Source organism: Prionailurus bengalensis, chromosome C1 (genome assembly GCF_016509475.1).
Source record: "Prionailurus bengalensis isolate Pbe53 chromosome C1, Fcat_Pben_1.1_paternal_pri, whole genome shotgun sequence".
In the NCBI taxonomy this organism is placed as follows: Eukaryota; Metazoa; Chordata; class Mammalia; order Carnivora; family Felidae; genus Prionailurus; species Prionailurus bengalensis.
In genome coordinates, this window is record NC_057345.1 from 111,410,955 (window position 1) to 111,429,970 (window position 19,016).

General features: G+C 39.0%; 1 protein-coding gene and 1 non-coding gene across 13 annotated transcripts in view; one reads left to right on the top strand and one right to left on the bottom strand.

Moving 5' to 3' along the window:
• SAP130 (Sin3A associated protein 130) overlaps positions 1 to 19,016 on the top strand; it is an 81,878-nt gene that overhangs the window by 56,838 nt on the left and 6,024 nt on the right. For all 12 annotated transcript variants that reach the window (XM_043576431.1, XM_043576435.1, XM_043576429.1 and 9 more), the window contains 3 exons: positions 6,764 to 7,122; positions 10,496 to 10,744; positions 10,910 to 11,035. In XM_043576431.1, coding sequence (XP_043432366.1) covers positions 6,764 to 7,122; positions 10,496 to 10,744; positions 10,910 to 11,035 — 734 coding nt within the window. The remainder of the gene's footprint in view (positions 1 to 6,763; positions 7,123 to 10,495; positions 10,745 to 10,909; positions 11,036 to 19,016) is intronic.
• LOC122482326 lies at positions 40 to 193 on the bottom strand. Its single transcript, XR_006297115.1, has one exon. It is a non-coding gene; the product is annotated as a small nucleolar RNA SNORA62/SNORA6 family (small nucleolar RNA).

The window sequence follows — 19,016 nt, forward strand, 5'->3', positions numbered from 1 at the left end:
AGGAAATGTCCTTTTTCTGCCCTTACTCTTTTTGTTTTTATTTGTAGCAAGAATTACTATCAAACTCCATTCACTGGGCCACGGACCCTTGTGGTGGTAGCGAAAGACTTGCCCCTCATGTGGCACACTACCTACACTTATGAGTTCATTGGCCAGCCAGTGGCCTCAACTCCAAGCTCTAACAGTGGGCAGGGCCATCACTCTGGAGTCTAAGTCTCCTTTCTCTCTGTTGTTGAGGTTAGGTAAATTATATTGATCTGTCCTCAACCCCACTGATTCTATCTCCACTGGGCTCCTGAGAATGTCCAGTGAGTATGTTTGGTCAGTTATTGTTTTTCACTTCTGTAATTTAAATTTGGATCTTTTTATAACTTTGATTGCTTTGCTGAGATTTTTCTGGGTTTTTTTATCTTTTAAATTTGTTTTTCATCTTTTGAATTTGTCATTGCTTGTTGAAGCATTTTTATGATCTCTACGTCCTTGTCAGATGCTACCCGACATCATTCATCTCCTGTTCAAGTTGTGATTTTCTTGGCTCTTGGTTAGACGAGTGGTTTTCTGTTTGGACCTGGACCTTTATGGTCTTAGAAGACCCTGGAGTTTATTTCTAGCTTAATGTTTTGGCAGTCCTCCTCTCACATGGCCGCAACTGGGGAAGGGAAAGCATTGCCTTCTCACTGCCAAGAGGAGAGTTGAAGGCCAGGTTCCCTGCTTGACCTCTTTTGACACCACTTCAATAGTGAGATGGCGGAAAGAGAATCACGCTGCCTCATTACAGCCTGGCAAGTGTGGAAGTCTAGGTTCTCCACAGCCTTTGCCGGAGAGCGTGGGAATTGGGACCACAGTCATTTCTGTGGTGTTTCACTGGGAGAGCAGTTATTGTCTAGAAGTCTCCTGTCTTGCTCAGCTGCTCCTGCCTTGGTTCCTTGAGCAGACTTTTCTTGGGATTTTTGTCTGTGCCCTTTGACATTTCTGTATTATGGCCTTCCAGGACCCAGACTGGAGCACAATCAGAAAGGAAACCCAGGGAACTCACTGCTATGTCTTCCTTTGGTCCTGAGCGCCCTAGCCAGTCTGCCTTCATCTCTCAGCAGCTGTTTTGTTGCTTTTATATCTAATACTCATGATTTCAGCTATACTTAACTAGGAAGAATATGGAAAAGTATGTCCAGGCCATCTTTCCATAAACAGAATTCCTGCTTACACTCTTAAATAATACAATGGCTGGGAGAAGTTTAAATTGAAAATCTCTTTTTCTTTGCAGGCGATATCTTCAACTTTATCTCATAGCATTCTTTTTTGGAGTTCTTAATATGAAAACCTGTAAATGTAGAACAAAATAGAGAACACAGTATTATTCAACTAGATTTAACTTTTAGTATTTTGCCATATATTCCCTTTTTTGTGCGATCAAATTACAGAATTTCACTTTTAAGTAATTCCTTGGGGGGTACCTTGACTGGCTCAGTTGGTAGAGCATGTGACTCTTGATCTCTGGGTCATGAGTTCAAGTCCCACATTGGGTGTGGAGTCTACTTAAAAATTTTTTTAATATATATATTCGTGCATTTTGACAATTTAATTATGTGTCTAGGTGTGGGTTTTTTCAGCTTTTCCTACACAAGTTGGTTGATTGATGTTTTTCATCAAATCTGGGGAGTCTTTGGCGCAGTTTCTTCAGATATTGTTTCTGCCCCATTCTCTCTTTGCTTCTGGGACTCCCATTATGTATGTGTATGTTGGTATAGTTATTGCTGTCCCAAAGATCTCTGAGGCTCTGTTTATTTTTCCTCCTGTGTACCCCCCCTTTTTTTAAGGTTTTTTTTTTTAATGTTTATTTATTTTTGAGAGAGAGAGAGACAGAGCATGAGGAGGAGAGGGGCAGAGAGAGAGGGAGACACAGAATCCGATGCAGGCTCCAGGCTCCGAGCTATCAGCACAGAGCCCAACACAGGGCTCAAACTCACGAGCTGTGAGATCATGATCTGAGCTGCAGTCAGATGCTTAACCGACTGAGCCACCCAGGCGCCCCCTTACCCCTTTTTATAGTTTCTCAGACTGGATAATCTCAATTGATGTATGTTTGAGCTTATTGATTCTTTCCTATGCCTGCTGAAATATAGTTTTTTTTTTCCAACTGCTATATGTATATGTGTGTGTGTATATATATATATATACACACATATACATATATATATGTACATATATACATATATACATATATATATATTTTTTTTTTTATAAATAATCTCTTTGCCCAATGTGGGGCTCCAACTCATGACCCCGAGATCAAGAGTCACATGCTGTACCAACTGAGGTAGCTGGGTGCCCCAGAAATACACTTTTGAGTCTTGTTAGTGATTTTTTGTTTTCTTTTCAACTCTTATATTTTTCAAGTGCAGAATTGCTTTTTGGTCTTTTTTTTTAATAATTTCTGTCTCTTTATTAATCTCAGTTTGCTGAGACATGATTTTTAGGCTGTTCTTATAACCATGATCTCCTTTAGTTCTTTAAACATATTTACAATAGCTAACTTAAATTCTCTGACTAGTAAGCCTAACACCTGTGCATCCTTAGTGAACGTTTTATTGCTTCCCCCCCACCATGTTCAAACATTGCTTTGTTTCTTTACATACCTCAGAATTATTGTTGAAAACTTGACATTTTAAACAGTGTGTGGCAACTCTGGAAATCAGATTCCCACACGTCCCTGGGGTTTGTTGTTGCTGCTGGGGTTTGTTGTTGGGTTTTGGTTGTTTAGGGACTTTTGTAAAATAATTCTTTAAAATCACTGTCTTTGTCTAGAGTGGCCACTGAATACACTCTTAGCTTTGTAGTCATCTAATGATTAAACCGATTTCCTTGAATGCCTGAATGCCTGGAACCAGTAAGTCTCTGTGTTTGCTAAGGGCCTTGTGTGTCTTGGGGTAGCCCATCAACACTGAGGCAGGCGGTTTTACATCTCTTTTTTCTTTTCGCTTACACAGAGCCAGAGGTGAGAACCTCTGTCCTTCTTGGTTCTTTCCTGGGCTCTGCACAGCCCAAGGTACGCACACAGTCCTACATGTATATATTGCTTCCTGAATTTGCCAGAAATACGTTGGAGCTTTTTGAAGCCCCTGTGGACATTTCATTCTCCAACTTTTCCTTTAAAGCTTTTTGGGTAGCTTATTGTTTGCCCCACTTGTTACCATCCTATCAGTTAGCTGGGAAGCTGATCACTTGTGTCTGATTTGTTCCAGTACTCTAGAAGGAAAAGGTGTTCACACTGAGCAGGTCTGGTAGATAAGACAGTCTTGCAAATGGGAGCAACCAGTTTATATAATGATAGTTCTCTGGTCAAGAGGGTTTGAAGGGCCTCTAGCCCCTCTGGTAGCTGCCAGGCTGCTGGTTTTTGCTGTAAGCATGGACTGGTGGTTAGCAAGCCTACCATTGGCGGTGGAAAGGGAGAGAGAGAAATAGGGCAGGGGCGCCTGGGTGGCTCAGCGGATTAAACATCCGACTTCAGTTCAGGTCATGATCTCATGGTTCGTGGATTTGAATCCCGTATCAGGCTCTCTACTGTCAGCACTGAGCCCACTTCAGAACCCACTTCAGATCTGTCCCCCTCTCCCTCTGCCCCTCCCCTGTTTGCACACATTCTCCTACACGCTCTCCCATTCTCTCTCTCTCTCTCTCTCTCTCTCTCTCAAAAAAAAAAAAAAAAAAAAAAACAGTTAAAAATAGGGCAAGTTAAACACCACAGAGTTTATTGGTCTTACTGAGGTTTGGCTGATTTTCTTGAATAATCTTGCTACATTGTTCATTTCCAGAGTTCTGAAAACATTGTTAATGCCAAGTTTTTGTTGCTTTTATGAAAGAGAATTTTCAGAGATCATTACTCCCACATTAATTCTCTTTAATTCCAGAATAATCTTTTCCTGTACCCCACCTTTGTTTACTTATTTTGAAATAATTTAAGACTCACAAAAAGTTATAAAATAGTGCAGAAAGTTCCCATGTACCCTTACCCAGCTTCCCCCAATGATTACGTCTTACATAACCCTCGTATTTTTTTCAAAGTGAAAAAATTGGCATTAGTACAATGCTGTTGACCAACTACAGACCTTATTAAAATGTCACCAGTTTTTTCCCCCCTTTGGTGTATATTTGAAATCTCATCCATGAATAGATTTATATAACCATTATCATGATCAGATTGTGAACCTCTTTTGTTGCCACAAAGATATTCCCTTATTCACAGTCATACCTTTCCCGCAAACCTAATAATACCTTGCCACTTAGCTGTGCCCCACCAGAATTTTTTCATTTTGAGAGTTTTATGTAAATGGAATCTCAAATTAAATATATACTCTATATATGTAATATATATTTTTTCATACCTAATGATGCTGGCTTATTTTTTCACCAAATGTTGTACTTTTGAGATCCATCCAAATTGTACTATGTATCAGTAATTTCTTCTTTTTAGGGTGAGTAATGTTACATCACATGGGTATACCCGTATGCTTATTTACCCGTTTGCTTATTGAAGTTCATTGGGATTGTTCTGGTTTGGGGTTATTAGAAATAAAGCTGCTATGAACATTCAGGTACAACTTCCTTGGTAGACATATATTTTCACTTCTCTGGGATAAAAATCCCAAGAGTATAGTTGCTAAGTTACATGGTCCATGTATTTTTCATTTTATAAGGAACTTCCTAACTGTTTTGCAGACTGGCTGTACCATTTCAAATTTCCACCGGCAACATGTGAGATCCTTGTATCCTAAAACCTTGCTAACCTCATTTATTAGTGCTAGGAGGTTTTTGGTATATCAAGTTGCTCTACATCCTTTCCTGTGCTTGCTATTATAAAATCTTAAGTTTTATTTTCACCATCTGATTGGGGTGTGGTAGGATATCATTAAGACTTTAATTTGCACGACTCTAGTGGCTGATGGTATTGAACATCTTTTCATGTGCCTGTTTGCCTCCTGGATATTTTCTCTAGTGTTTGTTCCTTATTCATATAAGTTTGTTCCTTATTCATGTTGTCTTCTATTGAGACTGTATGTTTTCCCAATATTGAGTTTACAGAGTTGTTTATATATTGTGAATATCATTCTTTTATCATAGATAATAATGTGTTTTGGTTTGTTTGTCTTAACCATTTTTAAGTGTACATTTCATTGGTGTTAAGCATATTCTCACTCTCGGGTAGCCCTCTCCAGATGTATGCAGAACTGCAACTCCCTATGCCCATTATTCAGCCACTTCCATTTTCCCTCCTCCCAGCCCACGGGGCCACTGTTGTACTTTTCTTTTTTCAGTGAATTTGACTACTCTGGGTACCTCATGTAAGTGGAATCAACATAATGTGTTTCACAAATATTTTTTTTTCAGTCTGTGCCTTGTCTTTTACTTCTTAAAGTGGTCTTTAGCAAAGCAAAAGTCTTAATTTTATTTTCTTTTTTTTGGCAAAAGCCTTTACTTTGCTAAAACTCAATTTATCATTTTTTTCTTTGGAGTATACTTTTGGTATCATGTCTAAGAACTCTTGACTAAATCCTGGGGGGAGGGAGTTGTATTTTTATAAAACTTTTATAGTTTTACATTTAAACTCAGATTTATGATCCATGTGGAATTCAATTTTGTATATGGTATGAGATTTGGTTTGATGTTGAATTTTTTGCCTATGGAAATCCAGTTGTTTTTGGCCTTGAACTTGAGGGGGTACTTTTCATACCTTGAAAAGTACTGCTTTTCATATCCTGAATTTTCAGCATTAGTATGTAAACCTTTACAGCTATTAAATGAAATATTTTACTGGGACACCTGGCCAGCTCTGTCGGTAGAGCATGTGACCCTTGATCCTGAGTTCGAGCCCCATGCTGGGTGTAGTGATTATTCAAAAATAAAGTCTTTAAAAATATTTTTTTTACTTTAAAAAATGTTTAAGAAGAATTTGTAATGACATGAGGAACTACTTCTGATAAACCAAAAAAAACAGGATATAGTTTTTTTTCTAATTTTTTTTTAATGTTTATTAATTTTTTGAAAGAGAGACAGAGCATGAGCAGGGGAGGGGCATAGAGAGAGGGAGACACAGAATCTGAAGCAGGCTCCAGGCTCCAAGCTGTCAGCACAGAGCCCATTGTGGGGCTCAAACTCATGAGAACCACAAGATCATGACCTGAGCCGAAGTCGGACACTTAACCGACAGAGCCACCCAGGCGCCTCAGATAAACAGTTTTAAACATTAAACGTATAGCTAATTTAGAGGCCTGAAGTATTCTGGTAAAATAGCTAGAAAGTTGTGATGCCTCTGGGTAAGGGGCTGGGTATGTGAAGTGGAAGAAAATTATCTTCAATTTGTATTCTTTTGAATCATTACCATGTGTGTGAGCTTCCTCTTCTATAAGAAATAGGTTTACAAGAAACTACAGACAAAGTGAATATGATTGTGATTTCAAAACAAAACTTCGTAAGGCAACATGTGCATTAAGGAATTAGGGGAGAAAAAAGACTAATGTAGTAAAAGTTCTTTGACTTTTGATGATGTGACTTTAAGTGAATGCTATTTTCTAAGTTAATTTTATCACTGCTTATAAAATTTGGTAGGGTGGGCCCAGGTGGGGATATTTTTAAAACTTACCTTAAAGTTCAATATCTAGAATCAAACTAATAGAGTTAGGGTTGTGCTGTGCATTGTACAAAAAGAACTGGACAAACACCCATCCTCCGAGATGTTTGCTACATTATCTTCATTTTCGTGTTTCAGTACCAAGCCTAAGTCAGAAATCCACGTTTCAATGACCACTCCAGTCACTGTGTCCATGGAGACCGTGTCCAGTCAAAGCAATGACCAGCCCACCATTGCAGTCCCTCCCACGGCTCAGCAGCCTCCACCGACCATCCCAACCATGATCGCAGCCACGAGCCCCCCATCACAGCCAGCCGTCGCCCTCTCAACCATTCCCGGAGCGGTCCCCATCACTCCTCCTGTCACTACCATCGCAGCTGCCCCTCCGCCATCAGCCGCTGTGGCCGGCAATCTCTCCTCTGTGTTGGGCCCTCCGGTACCTGAGATAAAAGTTAAAGAAGAAGTGGAGCCAATGGACATCATGAGGCCGGTCTCTGGTAGGTTCATTCCCGGAGCACTCTTCATTGGCACGTGATACTCCTTGGGCCGGACTCCTGGGACCCTCAGCTGCAGAGCCCGATCCCTTGGGGTACACTGTTTGCATTTCATTCCTTTTAAGAAAGAGAAGACTCCCTAACAAGGCTCCTTTTGGAAACAACCCATTTTTGCTTCCCTTTTAGCACTAATTTTCTTTCTTCAACAGAATCATGAAAAGGATTAACATTTCTCCAAGAATATCCTGAACTAGAGCTTCTGTGGCTATCTGTTGTATTTTCTTTTCCATTTCTCATTTTGGTTTCTGAGTCTTATCTCTTTTTTTTCTTAATGTAGTTAAAACATTGCCAGTGTTACTTGTTTATTTATTTTGGAAAAACTGATCATTACTTTCAGTAATGTTACTGTTTATCTGTTTCGGATTTTTCTTTGTTATCTCCTTCCTCTACTAAATTTCAGATTAGTTTCTTTTTTTTTCTAGTTTCTTGTGGTATAAGGTTTATTTGAACTTTTTTCTTAATACAAACATTTATAGCATTAAAAAAATAAAAATAGAAAAAAATAAAATTAAATAAAAAAATAAAATTAAAGATAGAAAATAAGGGTCAAGATAAATCAAGCCAAGGGCTAATTATCTAACAGTTTATTCCCTGCCAGTTTGTGTTGCCTTATTATGCAGTGAAGTAAGATCTATGTTGTTGAAAATACTCTCTTGATAAACTTACATGTGATTAGTTAAATCTTGAAATTACTCGCTACTTTCTTTCCCTCCTCTCCTTGACTCTGAACTTCCAGTGTGTGAAATGCAGGTCACTTTGGAGGTTTTCTGATTGTTTGTATACTTGTTAATAATTTATTGAGGAACGTTGCTTCCCCCGACTGCAAAAATAACATATCATGTACAGAATTTACGAAATGCCGATAAAGCCCAGGTGGAAGGCAAGTCATTTTGTACTCCCGTTACCGGGCGTTGCCCTCTTAGCATTTTGGCATAAAGGCCTCCATCCCCCATGCTGTTTGTTCAGTAAGGGGTGTGGTTGTGCTGTGTCTGCAGTTATTAAACCTGTTTATTTGTATTTAGTATGCCATGAAATATTCTTCTTACCCATTATTTTATATATATAATACCCACAATGTTATTCTTACCCACATTCAGCCTCAGTACTCCCATTGAAAGACACCGTGGATAACCCAGCATGGGAAATTAAATGTTTTCCATTTTACTGTTCTCTCTTGATTTGGATAGTTCCTCTTACCTCTCTGTACTGGAAAACTGATGGTAATCCTGCCTCAAATTGTAGGGCTTGACACCAGGTACAGTGACACATTCTTGTACAAAACAAGTACATCTCCATCCTCTTGGAGCTTACGTTTTAGCAGGGGAGAGAAACAGTTAAGAAAAGCAATGACAGATACAGGCATACCTCAGAGAAATTGTGGGTTCATATCCAGACCACCACAATAAAGCAAGTATTGCAGTAAAGTGAGTATCACAGCGCCTGGGTAACTCAGGCAGTTGAGTGGTTGACTCTTGATTTCAGTTCAGGTTATGATCTCACTGTTTGTGAATTCAAGCCCCACATCAGGCTCTGTGCTCACAGCACCGAGCCTGCTTCAAATCTTTTGTCTCCCTCTCTCTGCCCCTCCCCTACTTGCATGCACGGTCTCTCAAAGAAATAAATGCTAAAAAAATTATTTTTGATTAAAAAAATAAGGGACGCGTAGGTGGCTCAGTAGGTTAAGTGTCCACCTCATGATCTCGAGATTCATAGGTTCAAGCCCCGTGTCGGGCTCTGTGCTGACAGCTCAGAGCCTGGAGCCTGCTTCAGATTCTGTGTCTCCCTCTCTGCCCCTCTGCCACTTGTACTCTGACTGTCTCTCAAAAATAAACATTTAAAAAATAATAATAAAGTAAAATGAATATCACAGTAAATCAAGTCAAATGAATTTTATGTAAAAGTTATGTTTACACAATAAGTGTGCAATAGCATTAGGTCTTTTTTTTTTTTTTTAATGTTTATTTATTTAAGGGAGCGTGCACTCACAAGCAGGGAAGGGGCAGAGTCAGTGCAGAGCCTGACACGGCGCTCCATCCCAGAAACCATGAGATCATGACCCAACCCAAAATCAAGAGCCAGACACTTCACCAACTGAGCTATCCAGGCACCCTGTGATAGCATTATGTCTTTAAAAACAATATACGTACCTTAATTTAAAAATACTTTATTGCTGGGGCATATGGGCGGCTCAGTCATTTAAGCATCCAGCTCAGGTCATGATCTCACCATTTGTGAGTTCAAGCCCCACATGGGGTTCTCTGCTGTCAGCATGGAGCCCACTTTGGATCCTCTGTCCACCCTATCTCTTTGCCGTTGCCCTTCCCCCACTCATTCTCTCTCTCTCTCTCTCTCTCTCTCTCTCAAAATAAACTTTTTTTAAAAATACCTTATTACTAACAAATGCTAACCATCGTCTGAGCTTTCAGTGAGTCATGATCACTGATCACGATCACCATAACAAATATAATAATAATGAAAAAGTGTTAACAAAATGTGACACAGACACAAAGCAAGCAGATGCTATTGGGAAAACGGTGCTGGTAGACTTGTTTAACACAGGGTTGCCACAGAGCATCAATTTTCGAAAAGCACAGTATCTGCAAAGCACAATAAAGTGAGGTGTGGCTATGTGAGGGAAAGTCGGAGCTATGAATTTAAGAAGAGTTTTAAAGGGAGGGCCTCACTGAGGAAGTCATCTTTGAATAGAGGCATTAAAAAGATGAAGTGCCAGCTGTTCGGATATCTGGAAAAGGAGCACTCCAGGCCTGAGGAACATGCCTAGTGTCCTCCATAGCAGAGACGGTTCAAGCAGACAGTCCAGGGATAGTACTGGACTCCATAGGATCAGAGATCCAAGGTCCTACCACCCCTAGTTTGACCCTCATGCTTTAGATTCAAGAGAGCTGCTAGAACTCCAGCTATCGTATCTGAGTTCCAAGGTGACAGAAGACAAGGAGTAGAAGGTCACACCTTCATTTAAGGACACTTATAAAAAATGCTACAAAACACTTCTGTTTTCATTTCATATGGCCACACCCATCTCTAAAGGAGGCTAGTAAATACTCTTTCAGCTGAGTGGCAGAGTGCCCGTCTACAGGTCCTCATTTAAGGATGGTGAAATCATGATGTATTAGGGAGCAGTCGGCACCCTGTGCCACAAGTAGGGTGCTTAGCACACTACCAGCCACATAGGAAGATTCAGTAAATGTTACTTCTCTTTTCTGTCTTAGCCATTCTCATTGGTTGCAAATCCAGTGAAGCTACCCATAATGCGTGGGTTCTCTCACACATGTATGTGCTCTTTTTCCTATGACAGCAGTTCCCCCCCTGGCTACCAGCACTGTGTCTCCATCTCTCGCATTGCTGGCTAACAACCTGTCCATGCCTACAAGTGACCTACCACCTGGTGCCTCTCCAAGGAAAAAGCCTCGAAAGCAACAGCACGTGATTTCTACAGAAGAAGGGGATATGATGGAGACGAACAGCACTGACGATGAGAAGTCCACTGCCAAGAATCTTTTGGTGAAGGCTGAGAAGCGCAAGTCTCCGCCCAAGGAGTATATTGGTAATGGTCACTTGGGCTAGCTATTGTCACGTGAAGCTTTCCCACTTAAGTTGGGAGTCCATCCCCGAGGCTGTTCCCATAATCCTTCTTAAAGTTACATCTTGAGGATTCTTGACAATATATAATAAGTTATTTAATGTCTTCCTTTTCTTTTCTTCTGAATAGATGAAGAAGGTGTGAGGTATGTCCCAGTGCGTCCGAGACCTCCCATTACTTTGCTCCGTCACTATCGGAACCCTTGGAAAGCTGCTTACCACCACTTTCAGCGGTACAGTGATGTCCGGGTCAAAGGTTAGTTTCCCCAGAAACATCCATTGTGAATGCATGAAATTGGTCTCACTTGACTGTATGGTAATCATAGTAGAGTAGAAAGACAGAATTACAGTTTTCTAGTTTCCAGAAAACCCAGGGGGTGACACAGTGACCTCCTTAGCCCCCAGGGTAGTTACGGAAAAGCTTTATTGTTATTGGACATAGTCCACATTAGTCCCTAGGATGCTGAGAGATACATTGGAAGCCCCAGGAAGTTTATTTTCCAAAACACCTTTTGTTTAACATGTGAAGCTCCTGAAATGGTCTAGGGCAAGCCTTCAGTAAATGTTTTGTTGTGGTTGTACTTGAGAATTACATTTTCATAAACCCACATATAGTAAAAATAGCCGATAGTACTTGCAAATATCTGCAAATATTTCTACGAGACGGTAGACTAAAAGCATCATTAATCTCCGCTATAATCATGGCACAGAGAAGTGTAAGTTTTCAGAGAATTGATCACATTTCCCCTTCCCTCAAATAAATTCTACTTGGAAACATCTCTGATGGTTTCCTTGAATCCTCAAGATGAATCAGATGGTATGGACTATAATGTCTGCGAGCAGGGGTAAAGCTTCTGATAGTTCAGTCTCTGAAGGGAACTCCAGAGGTGGCTGCATGTCCAGCAGTTCTTATGAGTGGACTTTGAGGTCTGGAAAGAGGCTCGATTTCCAGATACCAGAGAGTGGTGGCCTTTGGTGGAAGCAGGGAGTGGCCCAGTAATAAACATCTCTTCATGGCACAGGAGTTCCATGTCATAGCAGGAAAATATTGTAAAGTATAGCCTGATAACATTTATGCCATACGGAAGGATTGTTACTACTGCCTGGGACTCGCTGTGCAAAAATTTATCTCAGGAAAGGTAATCTGACCACTGAAAGTGTTAATCCAGATGGTCTCTTGACTATTAAACTTTATTGATCTACTTTGCCCAAGCTTTAAAATCATGTTCATATAAATAAATCAAGATGGAATATTGAAAATTGGTCAGGTAATTCACAGGAAGAAGAAAAAAAAACAGAACAATAAACAACACAAGAAACAAACTCACGATTAGTAGTGGAAGTTCTAGACACGCCATAAGTCAAGGAAGAGATAAAAAGACTATATGGGTTGGAAAAGAATAAATAAAACTATCTCTGTTTGCAAGTGACATCATTGTCTACATAGAAAATCTCAAGGATTCCATAAAAAAAACTCCTGGAAGTAGTAAATGAGTTCAGCAAGGTCGCAGAATACAATGTCAACACACAAATCAATTGTAATTTTAGATACAATTTTATACTAAAATTGTAATTTTCGTATAAATCTAGCAAAACATACATGTTTGCTAATAACTATGAAATGCTGACTAAAGAGATCTGAGTATCTGTGGTTTGTGAGTTTGAGCCCCACATTGGGCTCACTGCTGTCAGCCTTTCAGCGCAGAGCCCACTTTCGATCCTTTGGCCCCCTCTCTCTGCTCCTCCCCCACTTGCCCTCTCCCAAAAATAAATATTAAACAAAAATGATCTAAATAAATGAAGAGACATGCAGCATTCATGGATTTGAAACTCAACATAAGATGTCAGTTTTCCCTAGATCACTAGGTTTGTTTGATACAGTTCCTAACAGACTCACAGAAAGATTTTTATAGACATAGTAAATCTTATTCTCAACTTTACATGAAAGGTATAAAAAGTAGAATAGCTAAAATAATCTTGAAAAATAAGAGAAATCGTTTTTTCTGCTATTAAAGCATATAGTTTATCTATAGTAGTTTAAACAGGGTGGTATTTGCAGAGGAATACACATGTAAGTGCCTGGAATGGAATAGAAAATGCAGAAATAGACCCACACAAATATGCTCAACTGATTTTTGACCAAATGGAAAAATAATTAAGTGGAGGAAGGAGAGTCTTCTTATTTTTAACAAATAGTGGTGGACATCCATAAGTGTAAAAAAAGAGAGAGAAATAGCCTCAACTTAATCCTCACACCTTATGCAAAAGTTAACTCAAAATGGATAATAGATTTAAATATTAAATGTAAAACTATAAAACTTTTAGAAGAAAACCTAGGATAAAGTCTTCAGGACCTAGGGCATGGTGAACAGCTCCTAGACACGACACCAAAAACACTGTCCACAAAAGGAAAGGAAAATAAATTGGACTTAATAAAAACTTCTTATCACTAAAAGACTCTGTCAGGATAAAAAGATAAACTATAGACCAGGAGAAAATACTAGCAAACCACATATCTGATAAAGGGTTCATATCTAGAATATATGTATTAGGAACTTTCAATACTTAACAGTAAATAAAAACAATAATCCAATTAGAAAATAGACAAAGGCATGAAGAGACACTTCACCAAAGAGGATAACACGGATGGCATGCACAAAACGATGTTCAAGGGGACAGAAATTTCCAGTCTTTAAGTGGGATCTGCACATAGAGACTTTATTACAAAGTGTACTTTGGTGGGGAAAAGAGTAACTTTACAGTGGACACACCCTACAAACACCACCTCAGTCAGGTGTTCAAGGTCAACATGAATAATGACGCATCATGCTAATAGTATGCACTCTTCTGTTCAAACATAAGTGACTGTCAGTGTAGACTGCTGTATGCATTAGATGTTACATATAAAACTGATGATAACCACAAGTCAACAACTAGTAGTAGATATGCAACAAATATAGGAATCCAAGTATATCACTGAAGAAAGCCAGCAAACCATGAGAGAAGAGAGCAAGAGAAGAAAAGGAACAGAGAAAAACTACAAAAACAACCATAGAACAAGTAACAAAATGGCAAATAGATATCTGTCCATAATGACTTTGAATGTAAATGAACTAAATGCTCCAACCAAAAGACATAGGATGACAGAATAGATTAAAAGGCAAGACCTATTTCAGACCTAAAGACACATGCAGATTGAAAGTGAAGAGTTGAAAAGGCATTGATCATGCAGATGGAAGTGAAAAGAAACCCAGAGTAGCAATGCTTATATTGGACAAAAACGACTCTAAAACAAAGAGACAAAGAAGGACACTATATAATCATAAAAGGGAACAATCCAATAAGAAGATATGACAGTTGTAAATATTTGTGTACGCTGCATGGGAGCACACAAATACATACAGCAGCTAATAACAAACATAAAGGAAATAGTCAATAGTAATACAATAATAGTAGGGGACTTCATCCCACTTACATTAGTGGATCGTGCAAACAGAAAATCAACAAGGAAACAGTGCCTTTGAATGACACATTGGACCAGGTGGATCTAACAGATACATTCAGAACATTCCATCTCAAAACAGCACAATACACATTGTTTTCAAGTGCACATGGAACATTCTTCAAAACAGATCACATGTTGGGCCACAAAACAAGTGTCAACAAAGTAAAAAAGATTGAAGTCATACCCTGTATCTCTTCTGACCACAGCGCTGTGAAACTAGAAATCAACCACAAGAAAAAAGCTGGAAAGAATATAAATACATGGAGGTTAAATAGCATAATACTAAAAAAATGAATGGGTCGACTAAGAAATGAAAGAGGAAATCAAAAAATACATGGAGACAAATGAAAATGAAAACAAACACAATCCAAAATCTTTGGAATGCATTAAAAGGTGTTCTAAGAGGGAAGCTCATAGTAATACAGGCCAACCTCAAGAAGCAAGAAAAATCTCAAGTAAATCTTACTCCTAAAGGAGCTAGAAAAAGAAGAAAAACCTGAAACCAGTACAAGGGAGGAAATAAAGATTAGAGCAGAAATAAATGAGAAGCTTAAAAAAAAAAGAAAACCACCATAGAACAGATTAATGAAACCAGTAGCTAGTTCTTTGAAAACATCAACAAAATTAATAAACCTTTAGCCAGAATCATCAAAAGAGAGGATTTGAATAAACAAAAACAAATGAAACAGGACAAAGAATAACCCAACACCACAGGAGTATAAGAATACAAAGGAGTATAAGAGAATATTATGAAAAATTATGTGCCAACAAATTGGACAACATAGAAGAAGTGGATAAATTCCTAGAAACCTATAACTTCCCAAAACTGAGTCAGGAAGAAATAGAAAATTTGAACAGACCGGTTACCACCAATGAAATTGAATCAGTAATCAAAAAACTGCCAACAAACAAAAGTCCAGGACCAGATGCCTCCACAGGTGACTTCTATTCAACATTCACATTTTAAAAATTTTTTTGTTTTAAGTAGACTCCATGCTCAATGTGGGACTTGAACTCACAACCCCGAGATCAAGAGTTGCATGCCCTACCGACTGAGCCAGCCAGGCACCCTCTACCAAACATTTAAAGAAGAGTTAATACCTATTCTCAACCTATCCCAGAAAATAGAAGAGGGAAGAAAACTTCCAAATTCATTCTATGAAGCCAGCATTACCCTGATACCAAAATCAGATAAAGACACTACAAAAAAAAAAGGATAGGCCATTATCTCTGATGAACATAGACGCAAAAATCTTCAACAAAATACTAGCAAGCCAAATCCAACAATATATTTTAAAAAGTCTTTCACCATAATCAAGTGAGATTTATTCCTGGCTTGCAAGGGTGGTTCATTATTTACAAATCAATCAATGTGATACATCACCTTAATAAAAGAAAGAATAAGAACCGTGTGAATATTTTAATAGATGTAGAAAAAGCATTTGGCAAAATGCAACCTCCATTCATCATAAAACCTTCCAACAAAGTAAGTTTAGAGGGAACATATCTCAACATAATAAAGGCCATATATGAAAAACCTATAGCTAACATCACAGTCAGTGGTAAAAACTGAGTTTTTCCCCTAAGAACAGGAACAAGACAAGGATGTCCACTCTCACCACTTTTATTTAACATATAACTGGCAGTTCTAGCCACAGCAGTCAGACAAGAAAAAGAAACAAAAGGCATCCAAATTGGGAAGGAAGAAGGAAAAATTTCACTAATCGCAGATGACATATATAGAGAAAACCCAAAAGACTCCACCAAAAAACTATTAGAACTAACAAATGAATTCAGTGAGTTTTCAGGTTACAAAATAATTATGCAGAAATCTGTTGCATTTCTATGCACTATTAATGAAATACCAGAAAGAAAAATTAAGAAAACAGTTCCATTTACTGGTGTACCAAAAATAGTAAAATACCTAGGAATAAACTTAAACGAGGAGGTGAAAGACCTGTACTCTGAAAACTATAAAACATTAATAAGAGAAATTGAATATGACAAAAATGGAAAGATGCTTATGGATTGGAAGAACAAGTATTGTTAAAATGCCATTACTACCCAGGGCAGTCTACAGATTTAATGCAATATCTATCAAAATAAAACAGCATTTTTCACAACTATAACAAATAATTCTGAAATTTGTATGGAATCGCAAAAGACCCTGAATACCCAATGCTGTCTTGGAAAAGAAAAACTAGAGGTACCACAATTCCAGATTTCAAGATAGAATACAAAGCTATAGTAATCGAAACAGTATGGTACTGGCACAAAAATAGAAACCTAGATTAATGGAAAAAAATAGCCCAGACATAAGTCCATAATTATATGGTCAATTAGTCTTTGACAAAGGAAGCAAGACTATCCAATGGGAAAAAGACAGTCCATTCAACAAATGATGTTGGGAAAACTGGACATCTGCATGCAAAAGAATGAAACTGTTGGAGCACCTGGGTGGCTCAGTCAGTAAGTGTCTGACGTTGGCTTAGGTCATGATCTCATGGTTCAGGAGTTCAAGCCCCATGTCAGACTCTGTGCTGACAACTCAGAGCCTGGAACCTACTTCAGATTCTGTATCTCCCTCCCTCTGTCCCTCCCCTACTCGCTGTGTCTCTCTCTCTCTCTCAAAAATAAATAAACATTTTTAAACTTCTTTTTTTTTTTTTAATTATTTTTTTCAACGTTTTATTTTTTTTTTTTTTTTATTTTTGGGACAGAGAGAGACAGAGCATGAACGGGGGAGGGGCAGAGCGAGAGGGAGACACAGAATCGGAAACAGGCTCAAGGCTCTGAGCCATCAGCCCAGAGCCCGATGCGGGGCTCGAACTCACGGACCGCGAGATCATGACCTGGCTGAAGTCGGACGCTTAACCGACTGCGCCACCCAGGCGCCCCTAAATAAACATTTTTTAAAAAAATTTTTAAAAAGGAATGAAACTGAGCCACTTTCTTAACACCATACACAAAAATAAACTCAAAATTGATTAAGGATCTAAATGTGAGATCATAAAAATCCTAGAGGAGAACACAAGCAGTAATTTCTCTGACATGGGCCATAGCAACATTTTTCTAGATAGGTCTCCTGAGGCAAGAGAAGCAAAATCAAAAATAAACTATGGGACCCTATCAAAATAAAAATCTGCACAGTGAAGGAAACAACAAAACTAAAAGACTGTGTACTGGATGGTAGAAGATATTTGCAAATGACCTATCTGATAAAAGGTTAAAAGCTTTTATCACTCAACACCAAAACCACCTAAATAATCTAAGCAACAAATGAGCAGAAGACATGAACAGACATTTCTCCAAAGAAGACATCCAGGTGGCCAGCAGACACATGACAAGATGCTCAACATCTCTCATCACCAGGGAAATGCAAGTCAAAACCACAGTGAGCTACCACACCTCACACCTGTCAGAATGGCTAAAATCAAAAACAAAAGAAGCAAATGTTGGGGAGAATGTGGAGAAAAAGCAACCCTTGTGCACTGTTGTTAGGAAAGCAAACTGGTGTAGCCATTGTGGAAAATAGTATAGAGGTTCCTTAAAAAATTAAAAATAGAAGGGCGCCTGGGTGGCTCAGTCGGTTGAGCCACTGACTCTTGATTTCAGCTCAAGTCTCATCTCATGGTTTGTGGGTTCAGGCCCTACACTGATGGTGCAGAGCCTGCTTGAGATTCTGTCTCCCTCTTTCTCTCTGCCCTTCCCCTGTTCACACACGCTCGCTCGCTCTCCCGCTCTCTCAAAAATATATAAACCTTTTTTTTTTTTTTTTTTTTTCAATTAGAAATAGGGCGTCTGGGTGGCTCAGTCAGTTAGGCATCTGACTTCATCTCAGGTCATGATCTCATAGTTCCAGAGTTTGTGCCCCGTGTTGGGCTCTGTGCTGACAGCTTAGAGCCTGGAGCCTGCTTTGGATTCTGTGTCTCCCTCTCTCTCTGCCCCTCTTCCACTCGTACTCTGTCTCTCTCAAAAATAAACATTAAAAAAAATTAGAAGTAAGAATTATCATATCATGTAATTCCACTATTGGGTATTTACCCAAAGAGTATGAAAACACTAATTTGAGAAGATTTATGCACTCCTATATTTATTGCAGCATTATTTACAATAGCTGAATTATGGAAGCAACCAAGGTGTCCATTGATAGAGGAATGGATAAAGATGTGATATATATACCCAAGGGAATATTACTCAGCCATAAAAATGATTGAAAGCTTGCCATTTGTAACAACATGGATGAATCTAGAGGGTATAATGCTAAGACAAGTGCCATATGATTTCACTCGTGGAATTTAAAAAAACAAAACAGGGGCGCCCAAGTGGCTCAGTCGGTTAAGCATCTGACTTCAGCTCAGGTCATGATCTCACAGTTCGTGAGTTTAAGCCCCGCATCAGGCTCTGCGCTGACAGCTCAGAGCCTGGAGCCTGCTTCAGATTCTGTGTCTCCCTCTCTCTCTGCCCCTCCCCCGTTCATGCTCTGTCTCTCTCACTCTCAAAAATAAATAAATGTTAAAAAAAACAATAACAACAAAGAAAGAGACAAACCAAGAAACAGACTCTTAATTATAATTCTAGAACAAACTGATGAAACAGATTGTTACTACAGGGAAGTTGGGGAGGAGGGATGGATGAAGTAGGTACAGGGGATTAAGAGTACACTTCTGGGCTGCCTGGGTGGCTCAGTCGGTTAAACATCCGACCTCAGCTCAGGTCATGATCTCATGGT